This window comes from Psammomys obesus, unplaced genomic scaffold (genome assembly GCF_907164565.1).
Source record: "Psammomys obesus unplaced genomic scaffold, mPsaObe1.curated_primary_1811, whole genome shotgun sequence".
NCBI lineage: Eukaryota > Metazoa > Chordata > Mammalia > Rodentia > Muridae > Psammomys > Psammomys obesus.
Window position 1 is genome coordinate 3,877,921 of NW_026596244.1, and position 23,468 is coordinate 3,901,388.

General features: G+C 40.1%; 1 protein-coding gene across 1 annotated transcript in view; it reads right to left on the reverse strand.

The window, feature by feature from the left end:
- Positions 1–2,718: 2,718 nt before the first annotated feature.
- Wdr49 (WD repeat domain 49) overlaps positions 2,719–23,468 on the reverse strand; it is a 161,008-nt gene continuing 140,258 nt past the window's right edge. The window contains exons 16-18 of the mRNA XM_055596556.1: positions 16,922–17,031; positions 13,822–13,968; positions 2,719–2,840 (exon numbers count right to left, since the gene is read on the reverse strand). Coding sequence (XP_055452531.1) covers positions 2,719–2,840; positions 13,822–13,968; positions 16,922–17,031 — 379 coding nt within the window. The remainder of the gene's footprint in view (positions 2,841–13,821; positions 13,969–16,921; positions 17,032–23,468) is intronic.

The following is a 23,468-nucleotide window of genomic DNA, read 5'->3' on the forward strand; positions in this document are numbered from 1 at the left end:
GAGGTCTTAGCCCCCACAAGGAGAACAACAGAACCAAAAACTCTGAGCACAGGGGTCGGTCTTCCCTGAGGTTGATACTCCAACCAAGTAGCATGCATGGAGATAACCCAGAACCCCTGCACAGATGTAGCCCATGACAGTTCAGTCTCCTAGTGGGTTCCATAGTAATGGGAACAGGGACTGTCGCTGACATGAACTGATTGGCCTGCTCTTTGATCACCTCCTCCTGAGGGGGGAGCAGCCTAACCAGGACAGAAAGGAAGATAGTGCAGCCACTACTGATGAGACCTAACAGACTAGGATCAAAATAATATTTTTAAATTTTTAAAATTTACATTGAAATATTTTTAAATTTACATAAATTTGCCTGTATGGTGCAAAGACCTGCAATCTCCATGATCCTCGTTCAATTTCTCCAATAGTTATTATATCCTTGGTCAATATAAAAGACAGATACAGACATACAGACAGATTATAGATAAATTGTTAGGTAACAACTAGGTGACAGACATAGGTACACACATATATACACAGATGTATATGTGCTTTTCATACTCATAATACTTTTTAATCCTTTGAGGGCACAATTCAGCTTTCTATTACATAGAAAGATTCCACAGCATATGATATTTCCTGTAAAGAACATTTTCCAGATAAACAGCTCAACACACACACTCACACACACACACAGCCCTTATGTATTTTTGCCATATATGATTACAATTCAGTGAGAAGGTAAAGGTATATACATAAGATTTATAATATCTGACTCACTATTCACACAAACACAGACAGAAGGTAATTCTATATTTGGAAGTCCTTTCAACTCCACCCATTCCCAAGTCAAAATGTTCGTTCTAACGATGCATGAAAATCTATTATTAAATCTGTATTTATATTATATTATATTATATTATATTATATTATATTATATTATATTATATTATATTATATTATATTATATCATTAAATTTATCCTGTGAAGTGAACAGAACCATGAGTCACGAATGCCTTGATCTTAGAAATAAACAGACCAGAGTTAGAATCTCAACACTGACATTTTATTACTAGACAATCTCATAATGAAACAGTATCTCACATTTCAGCATTAAAACAGATTAAGTTTAAAGGATTGCATATGGAATTTAAATATATTAAATCTGTTGGTTGCTCATCAAAATTATCTGCTTTACATTAATTATTTACTAACATGTATTATTGCAGTAGTTTTAAAGTCCAAATATTTTTAAAGCCTCTTTAAAATATAAACAGATACAAATAAACCGAAGCTATGGAAATGAATTTATTAATTCTTTCTGAAAGGAACAACAACCAAAAACATCACAATATTGATTTCCTGAAGCATGATGGTGTAAAGTAAAGTTTGTCACAAGGAGAATCAGTACGTTTCAGAGCCAAACACTGCCTAGTGAGATCTTTGAGGACACCGATGTCTTTATGAAAGAAGGACCAGGTGCTTTGCTGGTTTTTTGAGGCTATTAACTGTTTGGGTGTGGTAGACTACTGGGTTTTCAAGTACAGAAGACCAATCACCCTCACCAATTCCCCACTCAGGACACAAGAGAATGAACATAGGAATGATCACTGGGAAATAGCAATTATTCCCATTTCATTACTACATACCAGATACAAGTGCTGAAATACTAACCTCGCCGCCTGCATCCATGCGTGCAAGGGTCACATGCTAGTGAAAAATACTTGAAAATATTTAATGACTTGTAAATGTTCACAACCCCAATATGGTCATTAAGCACTTCAATGTCTACTAAATTTTAAAACTGTGCACCACAAATTTGTACAGCTAAAATAAAAGGTATATTAAAAAAAAAAACAAGATGTGCTGCCATTGTCAATATTAGTATCAAAACTGTTGGAGTAAAATTATGAAGAATAAACTATTTTAAGTAAATTTCTACCAGTTTTTTTTGTCTTTTCCATACACATATACATATGTTAGTAATGAAAGGACATTATTTCCCCTTTTAATTCTAGTTTACAGTTCATCATAGTAGAGAAATCACAGTGGCAGGAGCTTGAAACAGCCAGTGATACTGTATCTGTAATCAAGAGCAGAAATGAATGTACACATGTTTAGTATATAGCTAGCTTTCTGTACTCTTTTTTAAATTAAATTTTTGTTTTTTATATTAATTACAGTTTATTTACGTTGTATCCCAGCTGTAGCCCCTTCCTTCATTCCCTCCCCATTTCACTCTCCCTCCCTCATCTCTTCCCATGCTCCTCTCCAAGTCCACTGATAGGAGAGGTCCTCCTCCCCTTCCATCTGACCATAGCTTATCAGGTCTCATCAGACTGGCTACATTGTCTTCCTCTGTGGACTGGTAATGCTGCGACCCCCTCAGGGAGAGATGATCAAAGAGTTCTTTCACATATTTTAATGAAGATTTTGTAGTAAAACACATTATAAATGTTTGTCTACTGGAGCAATTACAGGAAATACTAGGTAAAATACTTTCTTCTGAAATAGATAATCCCACTTGGCGTTGCTCTTCTTTAAACCAATCTTTCTTCTTCTTAGACTGCAAAGACAGGGGAGACCCTGAGTACTGTCAGCACAAACACATAGCCTAAAGGAAACGTTTACACATAAAGTAACAGAGAAAGGACTTCTGGGTATTTCTCAGCCTTCGTGGGGTTGCTTCATGTCACAGTGGTGTGTTTGTTACTTGATCGTAATTACTTCTTATTTCTCTTTATCTTCACTTCATTTGTTTCTTGACACAACGGCTTGTCTTGTCTTTCACGGTCGAGAATTTCTTTGGGGAATAGGCTTTTCTCATCAAATACAGCTTTCAAAGCTACAGAATGATGAAGGAAACGGCATGAACATTACATTTAGTAAGAGACCCAGTTAAATGAAATAGCAAAGATAAATCTCTCTGTGTTTTGATTTGATTTTTTTTCTTGTTTTGTTTTTCTTTGTTTGTTTTTCCTGAAAATCTGTGTTTCTGGAAACAAGAATGTACTGGGAAGATTTTTTTCTAAGCTTCTGCTATTCATTTATGTTTATTTAAATATAAAGGACTCCTCTCACACACACAGAGGCACACACAGATACACACATATATACACGCATAGAAACACACATGCATATACACACACACTTACACACATTCACATACACACATACACATGCACACACAGATTGTGTTATTCCTTTATGGTATAATGGCAGAGACTGGTGATTTAAGGGTGAGAACTAAATAAGCTGATGTTTTCTGTTTTTGTTTTTAAATCTGCTTAACAGCTATCAAGGGCTTGTAAAGAGCCCAGAGCAAATTATGCTGTGTTGAAATAAGACAATTAAAATAATCAACACACAGTTTGACTGTCTGAATGACTACACATTACACACATATCCTTAAAAAACATTCTAATGTGCAAGAACCTGTAGCTTCAAAACAGAAAAACAGAGGAAGAGACAACTTACTCCTATGGCAGGTGATACTGCACAGCAAGAAATGGGAGGAATTTGTGCCACACAGTCTAGGAAATAATCTTTGCTTCCTGTGTCACTCTATCATTCCACAGGTACATACCAGAAGGACATTATGCAAATGTTTTGTACTAGAGCTCTGGGACACACCAACATAGCTAAGTCATAGGCTTTACTTTGAACTGGTTTAAAAGCAGAAGCAGTACTCATGTTGATTAAATCATAAATATAGAATATGGTTCTGACAGAAAATAGGCAACACAAATCACACATAAGTAAATAAAAAACTTAGAACAATATGAAAGGATTAAGGTAAAGCTTTAGGTACCATTTAATATGGTGTTTAAATGCAGGCAGGATTTTAGTTATTTGTTATGAAGATGCAGATGAAGAAAAAATGACAAACATGAACAGAAATGTCAGCTAGAAAAAGCAAAGTGTTTGCAAGTACAGAAAAACAGCTACTTTCTAGGTTATAGGATAACTAGGTACAATAGAGTACAGACATAAAGAGGAGAGAAACAACATTGCTGAAGCTGAAGCTTGGCTTTTGAGCATGTTAAATACCAAGCCAAAGAATAGTGAACAAGAAAAAATGGAGGGAACCAACATTGGATCGCTCCTTTGTCCTCCACATGTTCACCATGTGCTCACTTACACACACACACACACACACACACACACACACACACACACACAAAGTATCTTTCCTAGGTAACACCAACTTATGAACCTGCAACACTGTCTTCAAGGCTACACAGCTTAAAACCTTGGAGAACAATTTGTTCAACTGTTAACAACAACCACTATTGCTTCATTGGTCACATAGATCTTTAAAGCGGCTGAAAGCATCCTTTCAGAAATTCAGAGAACGAAACTCCCTAAAGGGGTACCATGGTCTCACAGGAAATCATCCCTGACAAGCTTATCAATCTTTTCTTGTACTAGAGTTCTCAATGACCTCCAGATACGGTAACCTTTGTTCTGCCCCTGACAGACACCAATTTTGCTTCCAACTCAGTGGCTTTATACTTCTGTGCATGGTGCTTAGACTGCTCTGCCTCAGTGTCTGTGTGGAGTCCATCACTTGGAATTTGCCTGACAAGGTAGAGACCTGCGCTGTTGCCTCTCCAGTCAGACCTCCTCTGGATGCTTTGGACGTGCTTTGGGCCGGCATGATCATATAGCTCTCTTGTGGATAATTTGGGTACTGCATGTGAAAAGCTCTGTTACACTTCCCTGCATAGCGCAGATTCTCTTTCATTTATTTATTTATCGTGTTAGTTTTCCCTTTGCTGTGACAAATACTGAGAACAAAATTTAAGGAACAGGTCACTGTTCCTTGGCTCCTTCGATCCTGGACCCATGGGGAGGAAGCCCGTGGTGGTTGGAGCTTGTAGGCACACTTGCTCACCCCACCGTAGAAAAGCAAAGAGGCAGGGAGCAGGAACAAGAAAAAACCCTAAAGTACATGTTCCCAGTGACCAGCTTCCTTCCTTTCCCTAAAATTTCACATCTCCTGAATAGTTCTTCTACCTGAGGACCAGGCACTCAATACATCAGAAAAATAGTTCATATTCAAGACACAAAACTTGTTTACTTGTATCCTCTGAATGATAAGTTCAACGGGGGAAAACCCTTGCCTGACCTTGTACAGCTTATATCTTAGTCCCCAGTACTGTCTTTAGTTAATAGTAGATCAAATATCATACTTACATAGATACATGCACACGTGCATGCACATTTGTTGAACTAATAAACAAAGGGGTGCTGCGCACTCCTCAGACTTTGTGATCCTTACATTGCAGAGATTGGGGGGCAATAATAATGATAGCAGTGTAGTTGTTCGTGGTAAACATAACCATATGTTCATGTGTTCAGCCAGAATGTCCTGGAAAATCAAAATCTAGGGCCTGTTGAGATACTTCAGTGGGTAAAAGCATTTTACTGCAAGCATGACAGCCTGAGTCTGACCACTGGGATCCACAGGATAGAAGGAAACAGCAAACTACCATAAGTTACCCTTTAACCTTTATGTCTATCATGGTGGAAACATGTTCTCTCTGTCTCTGAATCTCTGACTCTCTGTCTCTCTCTACCACATATATAGAGAAAAATAAAATAAATAATAAATAATAAATAAACATGTAATAAAAATTTAAAAATTGTGTCTATGGGTTGGAGGGACGGACGGTTCAGCATTCAAGGTCTCGGATGTTCTTTCGGAAGACCCGAGTTCAATTCCTAGCATCCATGTTTGACAGCTTACAACTTCCTGCAACACCTGCTCCAAGACATCTGATGCCTTCTTCTGCCTTTTAAAGGCCCCAGTGCATATGACACACATGCAAAGAGACATACCCATACACATAAGTAACAATAAATCTTAAAATGGAAATCTGTTGTCTTGATAACCATTTGCATTCCTTCTTTCCTACATGGAAAAATGCAGCATTAGCCTACTCATTACTTAACTTCATAGCTGGCTGTCTGACAACATTTTCTATAATGACAGCCACAAAGTATTTTTAAAGTGATAAAAATAAAGTATGTGCTGGTTGTAAAGTACTAAAAAAACCATTTTCACTAAAATAATACGATGCCCTGACTTACAAATGACAAGGTTGGTTTATCTGCTTCTATCTGGACGTCTTTTCCCCACTAATTATCAACTTCATCAGACTGACGACAATAGCAAAATTCTCAAAGATTACCTGAAACGTGGAAGATGCTATGTAAACAGTACATTGAAAGCAGCTGTGGATAATCTGTGAATGTTCAGGGTTCTGAAAACCTTCTTCCCCATATTTCTAGCCACATTTTCAATACTGCACACTTCTGAGTTGCACTCTTTATCTAACTGCAGTGTGCATAATAGACGTGAGACTCACTTGAGGGTCTTGCTAAAATGCATTCTGATTCAACCAAGGGCAGAAACCAAGTCTCTACCTCTCAAACAGTTACGCTCAACCTTGTGATGTCCCAAGTAAAATGCCTCAGCATATGTTCTAGGTCAGCATTGTCAAAGGCCTGCTAAATTTTAGCCTCTATCAGATTATAATAAGCTGGGAAGAGAAGAGGGCAGAAAAATTGTGGTCAGGATGCATTATCTAGAAGGAAGTTAGGTCACTAGTAACTCGCCCTAGAAGCAGATGTTGAGACTTTGCTATTGAGTCCAGCTAAGTAAGATGACCATCTTCTTCTGTCACATGCTTCCTTCCTTGGTGTGATTCCTAGCCATAGGCCCAGAGTAGCAAAGCCAAGTAGTCATGAAAGAAAACCTCTGAGCCCATGAGCCAAAGTATTTTCTCTCCATGTTAAAAGTCATCAAGTATTTATCACAGCTCAGAAAGCAGAGCAGAAGGTTACTGGTGGATAGGCAACTCTACTGTCAGGTAGATTTAATTGACCTCCTTCCCTCCCTGGAGGCAGCAATTTAGTGACTGTGTTTAAATTATGTTAGAGCTCATTTCCCTGTACAAATTATCATTACTAATTCTCAGTTCTTTTTTTCCCCTATAAAGCTACAACCATCTGCACTAACTTTTCCAATTACTGCCCAACATATCACCACCCAATGACATCACCAAGAACTAAATTCCAACAGCTCAGACACTGCCAGGCTCTAAGAGTTTCAGCCATCCAAAACTACCACCTCCCAAAATGTGGTTCAGCAAGTGTTTCAGGAGCTATGCCAACAAGGATTGCTGAAAGATTGTGTCTGAGATCTTGCTTTATCATACCCAGAAGACTTCTGGATTCCTCTGGCTTGTTCATTAGTAACTGATATTAATCCATCACCCACAAAGCAGGGCCTGACACAGGCAATGTTCACTTTTACCTGGGACTGAGCTTCTACAAAGTAGAAATGGTTAAGAAAGCCCATCGGTCCTTTGTGCTCCAGAAACAATTAATCACAAAACACCTCAATTTCTCTCACATTACTGAGACACAACCCTCTCAGTCCTTCTTCATTATTTTCAAAGACTCACAAATGACTTTTTCATTTGTGAAAAAGCACAGGCTTCCTTCCAAGCCTGGGTTGACCCTCCTTAGTGAGAGGCATCCCTATTACAATGACCTAAATAAAATCATCTCTAATTATTCTTTGTAATTTGTCTCAACAGACCACAATGACAGCAAAGCCCACATTGCCTGAAGTGCCCTTAATACAGCACATTCTCTACACTTAAAGTTTTAAAGATTCATAGAATCAGTGTGATGGTTCTGCTAGTTTACTGGGAAACCTGACCCTGTGCTAGCTTTAAGTTCTGTGAATAAGACATATAAAAGGGAAGTTTCAAGCTGTTTGAGAACCCACTGGGAACAACATGGATGCTAAGGAGAGGGAGCACAAGATGTTTCAAGTTGAAAAATAAGACAGAGAATACAAAAGAATATTAAAAGCCCAATAGCCAAGACTGAAAAGCTACCTGGGGATTACGAAGTGTTCAAAAGCATCCCATGTTCTAAAGTAATATGGTACAATCGCCAAATAATCTTTGCCATTGTTTCTATGTTTTACTACCTTTATAAATGGAACTTCTTTCTTGGAAAGTTATTACTTTAAAGTTTACTGGGGATAATGTCTATGTGCTGAATGCCCCATTCCTATCTTTTCCAGAGTTCCATTCCCAAGACCCACTTGGTCGTAATGGTTATACAGTGCATTTAAAATTCGAGGAAAAAACCAAGCTGAACTTTAAATTAGTTCTAACATATGTGTGTCTGTATTTCTCCTCACTCCCCATGCTTTATCTTTCCTTCCTACCAAGGGGCATATGGGCATATGCCGTGAGAGGTGCTATAACTATCCACTTATCATATAGGACTTAAGGCCACTCCATGACAAGGAATCCATGCCGACAACCATCAGGTGGTCACAAGTATGGCTCTGGATTTAGGGAAAACGGAATACCATGGTCTCCTAAAGGAGCATAGCAATAAAATGACTCCTAAAAACATTCATCCATGCTCATAGGTGAGTGTCTTCCTAGGCCATCATAAGAAAAGCTTTCTCCTGTATTGGAACATGGCCCAAGACTGTGAGGAAAATTCTGTGCTCCAAGAAAACAAGACAAGAGTCCTGTGACCACAGTTTCCTCAAAAACATTAAAATGTTCTTGGAATGTGTTCTTATGCTCCTTCCATGTGTAACAGAGAGGAGTGAGTTTACATCAGATTATTTATTACAACTGGCCATTATCTGTTTATATGCCTCAATAGGAAAACATGTTTTGCAATATGCAGCTTGTCCTTGTGATTATATACAGCTTGAACTGGAGCAGCCTTACCAGGCCACAGAAGATGACAATGCAGCCACTTCTGATGAGAACTGATAGTCTAAGATCAGAAAGAAGGAGAGGAAGACCTCCCATATCAGTGGACTTGGGGAGGGGCATGCATGCAGAAAGGGGAGGAAGAGTGGGATCGGGAGGGGAGGAGGGAGGGGCTTATGGGGGGATACAAAATGAATAAAGTGTAATTAATAATAAAAAAGAAATAAATTAATAAAAAAAGAAAAAAAAAAGAACTTTTCTCATGTGACCTTTCTTAACCCTAGGAGTATAAATTGTCAACTGCTCTGAATAGAGCTGGCTTTTGCATGAGACTTTAGTCCAACTTATATTTTGTTCCCATTCTTCTAGGTCCCACAGCCTCTAGAGTGGTATTAGATGAGGGTGGGTCCCCCTTCTCTGAGAAGTAGGAGAGGAGAGAAAGGGGAAAATAGGGAGGGAGTGTGGAACCATGAGGAGACTAGGGAGGGGGATACAACTGGGATGTAAAAAAATGAGTAAATTAAACTTAAAAAGTAAGAGAGAGAGAGAGAGAAGGAGACAGAGAGCGCCTTGAGAAAGCCATGAGGAGCAAGCCTGTAACCAGCACTTCTCTTCGCCGTCTGCATCAGCTCCTGCCTCCAGGCTCCTGACTAGTTTGAGTCCTTACCTTGGCTTCCCTCAATAGACTGTGGCTCAGATACACAAGCCCAAGAAAGCATTTTCTCCCTGAGTTACCATCATGCTTCAACACAGCAATAGAAACCTTAGTTAAGACCTGTGTATATCTGTGCTTGGATGGTGATGTGTATGTGTGTAAGTGTGCTCCATTCATATATGTGAGTGTGGGCTTTTTTGTGGAATGTAACATGTGTAGGTCACAGAACAGGTGTTTGTCCTCACACTCCATCTTGCTTGAGACTGTTCACCACTACTTATTGAATATTAGCCAGCCCATGAGCTTCTGGGGATTCTCCTGCCCCTGCTTTGCATCTCACCAAAGGAGCGCTGAGGTTATGTGCGTGTGCTACTTCACCCATATTTCTGTGCGCCTTAGAGAGCTGAACTCAGGTTCTCACACTTACATGGGAAGAACCTTACTGAGGAAACCATTTCCCCAGCTCCATCCTGGGCTTTTTTGTGTTGTCATTTTGAGACTCTCAATGGGACCCAGGACTTTTGATAGGCTAGGCTGGCTGGCCAGTAAGATCCAGGGATCTCCCTGTCTCTGTCTCCACAGCAGTAGGAGCATAAGCATGCGCCACCATATCTAGTTCTTACATAGGTTCTGCGGATCTCACTCAGGTCCTCACTCTTGGTGTGGAAATCGCTTGACTGTGTAAGCTATTTCTCCAGCCTTGGGTTTACCTTTTAATGTTATGAATAGACATAATTATGTTTTCCCTGTAGACTTTCTGTATTTTCCACAGTCCCCAGATTTATCTGCTGTGATGTATTTGTTTGCTTATCTATTATCTTCCAAGATCTTTGAAGGCTGAACTTCTTCAGATTATCTTTGTGTCTCCAACATCTAGCACTGATGCAAACACATTCAGTCTCTACCTTCGGAAATGCTATGTACCTAGAAGGAAGGCAATCAATATCTAGAATGGGTGAAATCCATTCAGTATTGATATCTGCAATGAGTAAACTCCAGGAACCATTGTAGGGCATGTTACAATTTTTCTAATGTCCCCTTGATTTCTAGGTGGCATCTCGCCTCATTCTAACTCCTCTACTTGTGTGGCTAAGTCTGTTACTGTCTCAACAGATGAAGTTGCCCATTGCAGCCATTGCATAATCATTTTTATTTTTATCTCTTTTCCCCCTCATGAATCTTTTCTCGTCTTGAATTCTAGATCTCCTTTCTCACAGTTTGAGACCCTACTCATCCGTTAAGTCTCAGCTCAGATGAGATTCTTATTTTGAAGTGCTTCCTAAGCTCCAGCCAGAAGGACTCCGTCTCCTGCCGGTGCCTTTGGCACAGCACCCTCATCGTCGTTGTGCTATATCACAAATCCTGCTGCCACTGCTGTGACTAAGCTACGGTGTAAGGCTCTCGAAAGACTGAACTATTTTCACTGGAAGACAAGGCAGATGATTTCAAACACTTTAAATTTTTACTCATTTATCATTTCTACTGTGGAAGAGAAAGACTGACAGAGATGGAAGCCCAGAGCTGGCACATGAGTGCCACAAGCATTTGCAGAATTCAGAGGACAACTTTAAAAAGTCAGTTCTCTCCTTCCAAGGTGAATCACAGCTAATACCCTTGAATCATTAGGTCTGTATGACAGTACCTCTGCCAAGTGAGCCATCTGACCAGCCCATGGGAAAAAAGAAGAAAAGCTAAAGAAAGAAAATTTGAAAGAAACTGTATATCCTTTAATTTTTTTCAGAATATTATGAAAAAATATAAAATGAAGAAATCAAGGAAATTATTGTTCTTCATAAATTCCTTAGTCTTTTATATATTTGCAGTATTGTTACCCAGATATCAACCCAGCCCCATGCCCACCCAAAGAACACTCTCCTGTCTATAAGGAGAACTCAAGTTGCCTTCCTGATGTTGTAGATTGAGCACACACACACACAGGACGGGACTCTGAAGGCTGAGGAAAGGTTTGGGCCTTTGGTTGCCTCTCTTTCCCACTATTTACCCTGTGCCTTGTATGTATTCCGTGTTGTGTTTGTCTTGCCTGAATTCAGTCTTCTTGTCTTTTTGCTCCACCTTGGTTCCCTTATGTGTTCATACCTTGTGCTTTACCGTGACTCTCTGAATCTATTTTTCACTAGCTACTGCCAGGTTCTCTGTGGTTCATGCAAAGACAAACTTTTCCCATATTAATTCAGTTTTTAATGTGTGTAATGAGCCTATGTGTACATCTTCACATATGTGTAGGCACCTGTGTGTTGGTACATTTGTGTGAGTGTGCATGTGCGTATGAGGCCCACAGGTGCTTTCGGGTGTTCACCAGCCATGTTCCACTTTATTTGTTGAGGCAGGGTCTCTTGCTGAACGCAGAGCTCACAAGATGGCCAGTTGTAGCTAGCCAGCTTCCTATGAGCATCCCCTCTCTGACTCTGTTGATTTGGGTGCTAGCGTTACAGGCTGTGACCATGCACGCCCATCCAATCACATGGGTTCCAGAGATCCAAAATCTAGCCAATAGCCGATTCCTTATATTTAGACCCATCTTCCCACACACGTATCCTTCTTAAAGGTAAATTATTCTGATAAAAAAATGATGATGACATACTGGATGCCCCATTCTGTGCACTTAAAGACCTAAAGTAGTGATGGGAGAGAAACACCAACCCACCAACAAAACCTTCTACCCAAAATTTACCCTGCCTACAAGATGTGCAGAGATGAAGATAGAGTAGAGACTGAGGGAATGTCCAACCAATGCCTGGCCCAACCTGAGATCCACGCCATGGGAGAGGGGCAACCCCTGACACCACTAAGGATACTCTGCTATGCATAACAGTCCTCTGAGAGGCTCCACTCAGCAGGGGATCAAAATGGATGCTGAGATTCACATTCAAACAAGTGGAGCTTGGGAGTCCGGTGGAAGAGGTGGGGTGGAAGAGGTGGTGAGGAGAGGGGATAGGAGGACCCAGAGGGGACAAAACTCTACAAGAAGACCAACAGAGTCAAATGACCTAGTCCCATGGGAGCTTGCAGAGACTGAAGCATCAACCAACTAGCACGCATAGACTGGACCTGGCCCCATACACATATGTAACAGATGGTCAGCTCATCTTCATGTGGGTTCACTAGTAAGTGGAGCAGGTTAGTGTCTCTTGCATGGACTTTGTTGCCTGATTTTCCATCACTTTCCCCTAGCAGAGCTGCCTTGCCTGGCCTCAGTGGATGAGGATGAGCTTAGTCCTAATGTGACTGGATGTGCTAGGGTGGGTTGATGGGGGAGGGCTCCCTTTTTCTGAGGAGAAGGACAGGTGGCATAGGGAAAAGGGGATGGGATGGAGGGTGGGACTGGGACAAAGAGGAGGGGAGGGGGCTACAATCAGGATATGAAGTGAAAAAATAAAATTTATTTTTTTAAAGACATAAAGTTTATGGATACATACGTCTAGGAGAAATGGGCAGAAAACCGAAAAGAAATATGCAAATATTTACAAATTTAGAAAAGAGGAAGTTTAAGAAAGACCTAGCAAAATGATTATTGGAGACTGAAAAGTGTAGTGATAAGAAAAGACAGTTTTTCCAGATGATAACTGAAATTTGAAAAGAAAAATGTGACCAGTTGGTTTTCCTTTTCCATTGAGGACTAAGTAAAAAGAAGTTTAAATGTCTTTCGGTGTGGAAAGAAAACAACCCCCTCTTGCAAAAGTATTGTTCAAGAATGATGTTGAATCCTAGGTTAGAAATTGGAGAAGTTTAGAGACTGGGTCTCAAATGACTGTCATGGAGCTCTGTTCCTTTCAGTATTACACATTGAAAACACTCCATTTCCATCAATTCTTTTAAATGAGATCCCCTACAGTGCCATATGCTTTCTCAGAGCCTTGCCCAGTGTCAGGTTGTGTTGCCTGAATTCCCACAAGGCTTCCTTTGTAGGAAAGATGTTTGTACAGATCTTATTCTTCAAATGCTCACAAACTGCAAACTGTTAAAATAATCTGGAAAAAAAAATAGAGCATGCTTGTATACACGTTCTTTCAAAATCCTCAGAGACCTCACTTGCATTTTTCAAGTTAAGCTTCCTTGTCCTCTCTTATTAGCCCCACGTTGCAGCTGGAGCCTTAGAGACAATGTGCTTTAAGTAGCCTCTATTTATAGAGGCATGGCTGATTCAGGGTATCCACGGCAGTCTGCTCTCCGAGCAGTGCCACAATAGAATCCATTTCACGTGTTTCAGCCTGCTGGCTCCTCTATCTGTGAGCACAGAGCTGTAAATCTTGACAACCACACCACACTTTGTTTCACAGCAACCTACAAGGCAAATGTGTTATTTTCATGATATTCTACTTTTACTCCCTTTTCCTTTGATTGAGTTGCACAAAGAAAGGATGGTGATTGTAGACAAGCTGAGGACTTACTTTCAGAGAGCAAAGGAAACTGTGGGCCTTGGGGCTCATCCTTCTCTAGATCTTCCTTAAAGAATTTGCCGGGGTCTAGAAGAAATGCAGGTTTACTCACTTCGGGCAGCTCTTTCAGGATTCTAAGGCTTAAGGACCCAAATGTGCCTTCAAACAGCAAATTTAAGGGAAGGAGGAGAGAAAAAGGACAATGTCATTAACTCTTTGAAACAAGCTAATGTGTTTCCAAATTCACTTTTTTTAATTTTAAGCTTCCTATTACTCAGCTGGTGCAGCTGCAGGGATCACTGCCTCCTCCAAGCACAGCTCCTCAACAGAAACCCATAGAGTCCTTCCTGTTAAAAGGGACAAAGAGAAACTCAAGGCTTCCTTTTCATTTATTTTGCATTGTGTTATATTTTTCTACAATAGTCCCTTGAAAGCTGACATTCTACAGTTTTGGAAAGGCTTCAATTTCTCTTTAATCTCCAGGAAAATTATATCTTTTGTGAAATGGAATATATTCTTTTCAGTGTTTCTTGAACAAAAAAAATCTAAAAATTTGAATTGACAGATATACTTCCACGCAACTATAATATAAAAAGAGAACAGCATTTTATTTATTTTTGTCTGTGGAACAGTAAAGGATCTATGTGAGCCACACATTAAGAACAAAGTTCTGAACAGACTGACAAAAGTTTTTGCCTCATGTGACACGTGAGGACTAAGAAGTCAATAAATACTAATTCAAGGAATAGTCTTATGTTCTGTGGTATCAGTCCTGCAGAGGCAAGAACGGTGCTTTTCCCATTGTGCTGCACTAGGTCTGCAAGGCAAACCCTAAGTCCATGATTCTCCACCTTTGTCACCCATCAGAATTATCATTCAGAGGGCTTATTAATCCATGGGTCACCATGTGCCATCCCTGGCCTCTGCTTTTTGATATTTATTATTTTATTTTGTGTGTGTATGTGGATGAAAATAGGATAAAGATACTATTTATCTTTTGAAAAAGATAAATATCATTTTTAAAAACGCATTTTAATGTGTTTCATAATGGCAATAGTGCTAGACCAATAATCACTCTTTGAGAGTCATGATGCTAAGACCAATAATCATGCCCTTTTGTAAAGGTTCATCGCAGTTACAACACCTCAAGTCCCTTGTTGATAAGTCATCAGAATATACACAACTGATGAGTTCTGCACCATTTACCATTCATAAGTTATGAAGCCATGGTCTGTGGTAAGACAGCTGGCACTGGTTAGAGTTCATGTCATAGGTCCCTGACAAAGATGTGCTTATGGACATTGTCAACAAGTTACCACGTACATTTTGAGAGGATTTTCACCTAAAGTCAATATATTTCTTTCCTGACAGTTCAGCTATTAAATATGTGTTTAAGGCCAGTTTCATTACATTTTATAGCTTCAGGAATGATCTTCATCTATGCTTCTAAGAAATAGACTTTAGTATAACAATGATTCTGTGTTTCAATTATCATAAGCCATCATCATCATGATCATCATCATCATCATCATCATCATCATCATCATCATTTTGAGACAGGGTCTTCCTATATTTCCCAGCACAGTCTAAAAATTCTGTACTCAAATTACCTGTCTTTACTTTCTAAATGCTGGGAGTGCAGATACATACCACCATTGGAGTTTTTCAATTATATTTTTCTGTAATTTTTCTAGAAACTGGCATGGTGGCTCACACCTGTAACCCCAGCACTTGGGAAGTGAGAGGCAGGCAGATCTCTGTGATTTAGAGGCAAGCCTGATTTACAAACTGAGTCCAGGACATCCAAAACTACAAAGAGAAATCCTGTCTAGGAAAAAAAGAAAAAACTAGATTATAATGATACTTTCCTCATACGGCTTTGAGATTCCTGGAAGAAATACAATTTTCACAAATTTCATATTTTTGATTAAAATTTTCACTAGCATAAAAAGCAAACATATAATAATAATTTGGTGCCATGTGATGTTTTCACACATACAGACATTGTGTAATATCTAAATAAATATAAATATATCTTCCCATTTTGTGATGAAAGTATTCCACAGTTACCCTACTATGCAATAGCCTATGGCAACTTCTTCCTTTTATCCAGCTGTACTGTCTCTATTGGTCAAGATTTCCTCATTCCTTCTCCTCCTATTCCGAACATTTATAAGATCAACATTTTTAAATTCCACTCATAACTGTACTGATGCATAGTTTTCACTGTCCGTGAGTCTGGATTCACAATCACCTGGTGAGCATACATCTGGCCCCACTTCATAGGCTGTGACTTGACTGAATGGACAAAGGAAAAGGGAGAAACAGCATTTGGCCTCTCTGGTTGCTATGGACACAATGTGACCCAGGGAGACTCAGGTGGTAAGGCTTGCAAATGCTGTACCCACTGAGCCATCTTACTTGTCCTTTATTAGTTGTTTTTTGTTTTGTCTTATTTTGGGGTTTTAAGAGTGTTTGTTGGGAAGAGGGACTGCCTCTGACATAAACTGATTGGCTTGCTCTTTGATCACCTCCTCCCCCTGAGGGGGAGCAGCCTTACCAGACCACAGAAGATGACAATGCAGCCACTCCTGATGAGATCTGATAGACTAAGATCAGAAGGAAGGAGAGGAGGACCTCCCCTATCAGTGGACTTGGGGAGGGGCATTCGCGAAGAAGAGGAAAGAAGGATGGGATGGGGAGGGGAGGAGGGAGGGGCTTATGGGGGATACAAAGTGAATAAAGTGTAATTAATAAAAAAAGAAATAAAAGAGTGTTTGTTTGTTTGTTTAGTAGTAAGTGGAAAGTATTTTGATTTTGGTGCTATTCTTATTTTTGGAACTATAGCAAGTACCTTATATATGTTTTCTGGCTTAGATGGCTTAGACCTTATAGATATGTTATATATGTGATAAATCTTGCATGTTATTTAATAGGATCAAGCCTTACCCTCCTCCTTCATGAGATGAAGAGAATAGAATCACACATTATATTTATGAAGGAAAAATGAACATTCTTGCTAGACAACATAGCTTGTTGTCCTAATCACGTTACTCTATAAAATGTCATTTTATAAAATGTCATCTATACTGTGTCAATAGCAATTACTTACTGGATGATTTTTGTATAATTTCACCACAGCAAGGTTTCTTTGGCTTTTCCTTATAAATATTTCTCTTCTTATATTTCTGACTAAAATTCATTTCTTCTGATGACCTGATACTGGAAGAAAATAAGTCATGATAAAATGTAATAGCAATGACAAGGATGGACAGATACTTTCTATGGTAATATATATTTTACTTTTACAAAAAAGTATGTTTATTTCCATGTTTGTATGTCATGATCGTGTTACTTGCTCGAACTAGTGAATACATACTTGAATAAAATGCCCACTACCCAGGTGATAGCGTAGGTAGAAGAGGGAATACAAAGGTGTAGTCCACAAAGACTCTTCTGTAGCTGCAAGGTCACGGGAAAGTTATTCAAAAGAAAACTTTACAGAAGCAAATGCATACTTCCCTTGTCTTGTGTTCAGGTGACATGACCCACAAAAAAGGTGAGCATTATTGTCACGTGTCAGTACCTCCTAAACCACGGCTATTGTCTGATAGTATCCAAAAGCAAAACACAATCAGTGCTTTTAAGCTTCAATATGAAACTATAAGAAAACTTTAGATGAGCTGGAAGGCACACAAAATCTCCTATCAATGAAACTTGGGGAGCCATGGTGGCTAATCTTGGTTGTCAGCTTGGTTTCATATGCAATCAAATAAAACTCAAGCAGCTGGCATGCCTAGGAATGATTTAATGATTTGATCACCAGAGTGGAACTTCTGAGACACCCATTCTTATGGCTGTCTACTGGATTTTTGGCCTTCTGAAGACAGTCATTGTTGGACTAATCAGACTTTGCAGGCTACTCTAATAAATTCCATACACACACACACACACACACACACACATACACACACACACGTGCGCACACACACATACAAACACACACAATCAGTTCTCTTTAAAGAACTCAGACTATTACAAGAGGGAAATGTTTTATACCACTATACAATCCCACTAGAGAAGAGAAAATAAGTTCAGATACTTGACATTCATTGTCACAGATGTCTAGCTTAAAATATGAAACTTTTGTTTCCAAAAGTTACTATGAGTATGTAAGAAACACAAGACCTGAAAATATCCACCTTCCTCAAGTCAAGTAGAACAATGAGAACTTTCCAACTTCCTACTTCTGAATCCATTTGCTATATGTCCTGTCCTTTCATGCTCACCACTCTCCCACATGCTATTTTTTATTCCCAATTCCTTTACAGATTTTTTAACTATGGAAAATCATGAAACAATTCTTAAACTCCCAGACTCAATTTTATTTCTATATAATGACACTCCTCTGTGTGTGTGTTTGTGTGTGTGTGTCCATGCTTTGTTCATGAAAATAAATGTAGAAAACAGGGAAAGTGTAGGTCCCCTGGAGCTGAAGCTATAGGTGGTTGTAGTACCTGTTTCCAGATGTAGTACCTGGAAACAAACTCTAGTCTTCTATAACACCAGCAAAGTCCTTTCTACTGACCCATCTCTCACAATCTTGCTGTGTTTTTTAAAGAGGTCAACTAGGTAAAAGTTCCATGTTGTGCTGTAGTGGAAGTTTTTGTTTCTTTAAATACTCAGTTATGTTATGTAAAATAAGTTTCTGTTTTAATCCCAAGTGTGGGAAATGGGACTGCCTTTGTCCACAGCTGATAACTGTCTCCTTTGGGGCATGGTCTTTGCCAGCTGGAGATAGTTTAACTCTGAGGACTCTAAGAGGGTTTAAATACCAGAGCCCAAAGAGAGAGGAAGAAGGAACACTTCAAGGAGACTGACAGGAGAGGAAAAAGGCTGCTTGTTCATCCTGCCATGTTTACCATTTGCTGTTGCTGGACTGCTAGATTTCCTGAAGATGGAGACTGCTCTTTTCCCAAAGAGCCCAACACCCCTATTTGGTCAGAACTAAGTCCAAAGCTGTATACATCCTCTTTCCCTTCTACCCTTCTTTCTCTCCTATCTAGAATTTCGGGGTTGGAAGGCAGGAAGAAGCTGAAGGAACCCCAAATAAAGTAGACTTTAAAAACTAGCAATCAATGTTAATTTATCTCCTTTCTTTTCCTGTATTCTATTTTTAAAGTATTTCATGAACTCAGCTTAAAATATCAATACAAGTGAAATCAACCTGTGTATCTTTATAAATTTACTCTCAGATGCACCTTATATAATTTAAGAATTTGTTTACTGATTTTTTTTATTCATTAATAAGCGTTTCACTCTGGAAAGCATATTTAGGTTTATAAAAAGTCATGACAATGGCACAGAATTTGTGAACACTTACTCAATTTTCTTGCTCCTTTAGATACCTTTTTCTGTTTCTTTTTATGTTATTTTATTTTTAATTACACTTTATTTACTTTTTATCACCCCTCTAGTTCCCTCCTCCCCTCCCAATCCCACCCTTCCTCCCCCTTCTCCACACATGCCCTTCCCCAAGTCCACTGGTAGGGGAGGGTTTCTTTTTCTTCCTTCTGATCCTAGTCTGTTAGGTCTCATCAGGAGTGGCTGCATTGTCTTCCTCTGTGGCCTAGTAAGGCTGCCCCCCCTCAGGGGGAGGTGATCAAATAACAGGCCAATCAGTTCATGTCAGAAGCAGTCCCCGTTCCCATTACTATGGAACCCACTTGGACACTGAACTGTCATGGGCTACATCTGTGCAGGGGTTCTAGGTTATCTCCATGCATGGTACTTGGTTGGAGTATCAGACTCAGGAAAGACCCCTCTGCTCAGATTTTTTGGTTCTTCTGCCCTCCTTGTGGACCTCCTGTCCTCTCCAGATCTTACTATCTCCCCCTTCTTTCATAAGATTCCCTGCACTCTGCCCAAAGTTTGGCCATGAGCCTCAGCATCTGCTTTGATAGTCTGCAGGGCAGAGCCTTTCAGAGGCCCTCTGTGGGAGGCTCCCAACTTGTTTCCTGTTTTCTTCTTCTGATGTCCATCCTCTGCCTTTCTGAATGGGGATTGAGCATTTTAGCAAGAATCCTCCCTCTAGATTAGTTTTTTAGGTGTAGATATTATAGTAGGCTTATCATATATTATATGTCTATATGAGTGAATATATGCCATATGTGTTTTTCTGCTTCTGGGGTAGCTCACTCAGGATGATCCTTTCCAGTTCCCACCAATTACCTGAAAATTTCATGATTTCCTTGTTTTTAATTGCTGAGTATATTCCATTGTGTAGATGTAACACAATTTCTGTATCCATTCTTCAGTTGAGAGACATGTGGGTTGTTTCCAGCTCCTGGCTATTACGAATAAAGCTGCTATAAACATGGTTGAGCAAATGTCCTTTTTGTGTACTTGAGCCTCTTTTGGGTATATGCCTAGGAGTGGTATAGCTGGATCTTGAGGAAGCACTATTCCTAGTTGTCTGAGAAAGTGCCAGATGGATTTCCAGAGTGGTTGTACAAGTTTACATTCCCCCCATCAGTGGAGGAGGGTTCCCCTTTCTCCACAACCTCTCTAGCATGTGTTATAACTTGAGTTTTTGATCTTGGCCATTCTGATGGGTGTATCACTATTTGCAGATCATATGATAGTATATCTGACTGACCCAAAAAATTCTACCAGGGAACTCCTTTAGATATCTTACATTAATACTTATTACATTTTTAAGAGAGCAAGATTAGGAGTTGGAGAGCTACCTCAGTAGTTAAGAGTTCTTACTCTTCTTGTAGAGGACCAGTGTTCAGTTTCCAGCAGCCATGTGCTAGCTTACTACTATCAAGTCCAAAAATCTCTCAGGACAAATGGCTATCAACGGTCCCTATTAGTTTACCAAAGTACATGTTTGTGTCTAGACTTTCTCGATATCACAACTACCTGTGCCTCTTCTTAACTCTTCTCAGCCTGTCTCCTACCGTAAACTTTTCCAGCTCTTGGGCTTCCCTATCCCCAGGTGCTCATTCCTATATAACCCTGCCATTTCAACTATGTGAACTCCTGGCAATCTCTTTATCCTCCTCTCTTGGTACCCTCTCTCTTGCTCCTGTTTCTTGGTCATCTCTTCTCTTCCTTTCTTGTTCTCCCCTTCTCTTTCTTTCATGGCCTAGTTCAATCTGCTGGCCATCTTCAATGCACCACTTTATCTCCCTGCTCTAGACTCTTCCAGATGCTTCTGGATGTACTCTCTCATATATCCACAATAAAAACACCTTCCTCTCAACCATACCTTGGATTCATCATGTCCTCACTTTATATTACTATTACCTATAACTGGTTCAAGGGAATCTGATGCCTCCTGGTCCCCATGGGCTGCTATAAGCAAACTGTGCACATGATCTTAGAAAACCACATATACACTTACAAATAAAGTAAGTAAATCAATTTTAAGAAATCATTTAGTTTACAAGTCAATATCAGTGCCTGATTATTAACTAAAATGCAAATTTTAATAGTGTTCTTCATGTTGTTCTTTTATCTTAATGTCTTTTTTCTGTAACGTAACAATTCTGCTTAAGTATCTGAATTTTAAGCCTTTTCTAACCTATGACACTTTCTCATATTTTTTTGTTTGTTACCACAACCCTGACAGTTTCAAGGAGCACTTGTCATATTTTCAGTATACTAACCCTTAATTTGGACCTGTCTGATGCCTTTCATGTGGTTGCACTGAAGTTATTAGTCGTTGGGAGCAAGGCAATGAAGGTGAAGTGCCGTATTGATTACGCACCATCAGAGACACATTGTCATTTGCCTGCTGATGTTAAACTTTGTCACCCAGCGAATATTATATTGTCAAGTTCATACTGATAACAGGAGTACTGTACTCATTTTCATTTAATTTTTCTTTGGAAGAAAGTTACCAAACCATCCATAATTTAGGGGAGGTGAGGAGAAAAGTCAGCCACTATTTTTGAGTGTCCACATATCTGTGAAGGATCCATTTGGAATCATTTTCTAAGAGAGATTTGTATAATAGCCAAAATTAAGTTGTAAGCTCCTCCTGCACAAGCACCAGATAACTTCCAGAAATGCTGGGAATTGTAGTTCTTGAGAAACAACAATGCTTCATGGGAAAGTATGGTGACCTATAGGTTTGTCATTATGAGCCCATGCAACATGTGGCTTGAGGCCATTAAAATATCAATTTTAATCAAGTGGGAAATTCTTGGGAATGGTCCTGACCAAAGTTTATCTTTTGGCCAGTATTTAATTTTTAATAAAGCTTTCTTCAAATTTGGCCCAAAATAATGAAGTTGTTTGTTTTTTGTTTTTTGTTTTTTTTTTTGTTTGTTTGTTTGTTTTTTGTTTTTTTTTTTTCTGTTGCTGTTGTTGTTGTTTTCTGGAGAATCTCTGGATTAATAGTTTACTCTCTGAAAATAAACTTTGGAGATCCAAGATACCAGTGACCAGCACTCACTGTATCACAGGGCACAGGATCTGAAACTCCTAAATTGGGGAGTGGAAGAGCAGCTGAAGCTAGAACATCAACATCGAGGCTTCCTGAGAGAGAGGGGACAACCCATGAGCTGAGACCATGTGGATCCAGGTCACCTGCAGACATCTCCTGGGACTGAGAGTCTCTCTGTACTTCCCCTTGATAGGCCTCCTTCCTCAGCAGAAGTGGCCCACAGTGCCCACTGATCCTAGCATGGACCACCCTGCTGGGTAACTGAGAGAGCAGAGGTGGACCTCCCAGTTCTGTGACAGCTAGCAGCTGTGCGGGCCTCCCAGGTCTGCAGGGTGCTATACAGGCTTCCCAAGGCCTCCCAGCTAGTGATTGTAATGGCCTCTCAGGTCTGCAGTGCTGGCAGAAGCTGTACTTGCCTGCAGAACCTCCCAGCAGACCTCTGTACCAGCCTCCCATGTGCAGCAGTGGCAGCAGGGTGGCAGCTAGCATGCAGAGCCCCATATCCAGGGTCCCTCTATGCTAGCAGCCAGACATCGGATAACTGACCCACACACCCAATGTGGGCAGCTTAGGGATCCTCAGTATGGCATTCTCAGCTTTGAAGCCCCTGTTCTGTTGGGTCTACCAGTAGAGTCCAGGCAAATAATTCCTTGAGTCCAGACAGATTTGAATACCAAGAGGACAGTAAGACAGTCCTGAAGGCCACTGAGGTATTCAGGGAACTTGTGCTTGCACTTTGCACCCGAGAACAGCACCAGCACCCTCACCACCTCCTGCACTTAAGCCCCACATTCCAGGCATCTACATGTTCTAGCAACCTGTCCTTCAAGGCATAACTCCACTCACACACCTGTGCTTGCTCACCAGCACTTGTGCACCTACTCTTGCGACCTTCCTGCCTTAGGTACTACTGAAACACCACCACACACTCTCAAACCAGTGCACCTCTCTCATCTGCCTGAGGAATACTCCAGACACCAAAGAAAGACAGACCCAGTCTGAAGCACAAACAGGAACTCCAGGAACAAACAGCGAAGGTTACCAATAAGCAGATGGCTAGAGGTCAGCATAAGAATACATCCATGGCAGTTCAGTGTCCAAGTGGGTTTCATAGTAATGGGAAGAGGGACTGCCTCTGACATAATCTGATTGGCCTGCTCTTTGATCACCTCCCCCTGAGGGGGGAGCAGCCTTACCAGGC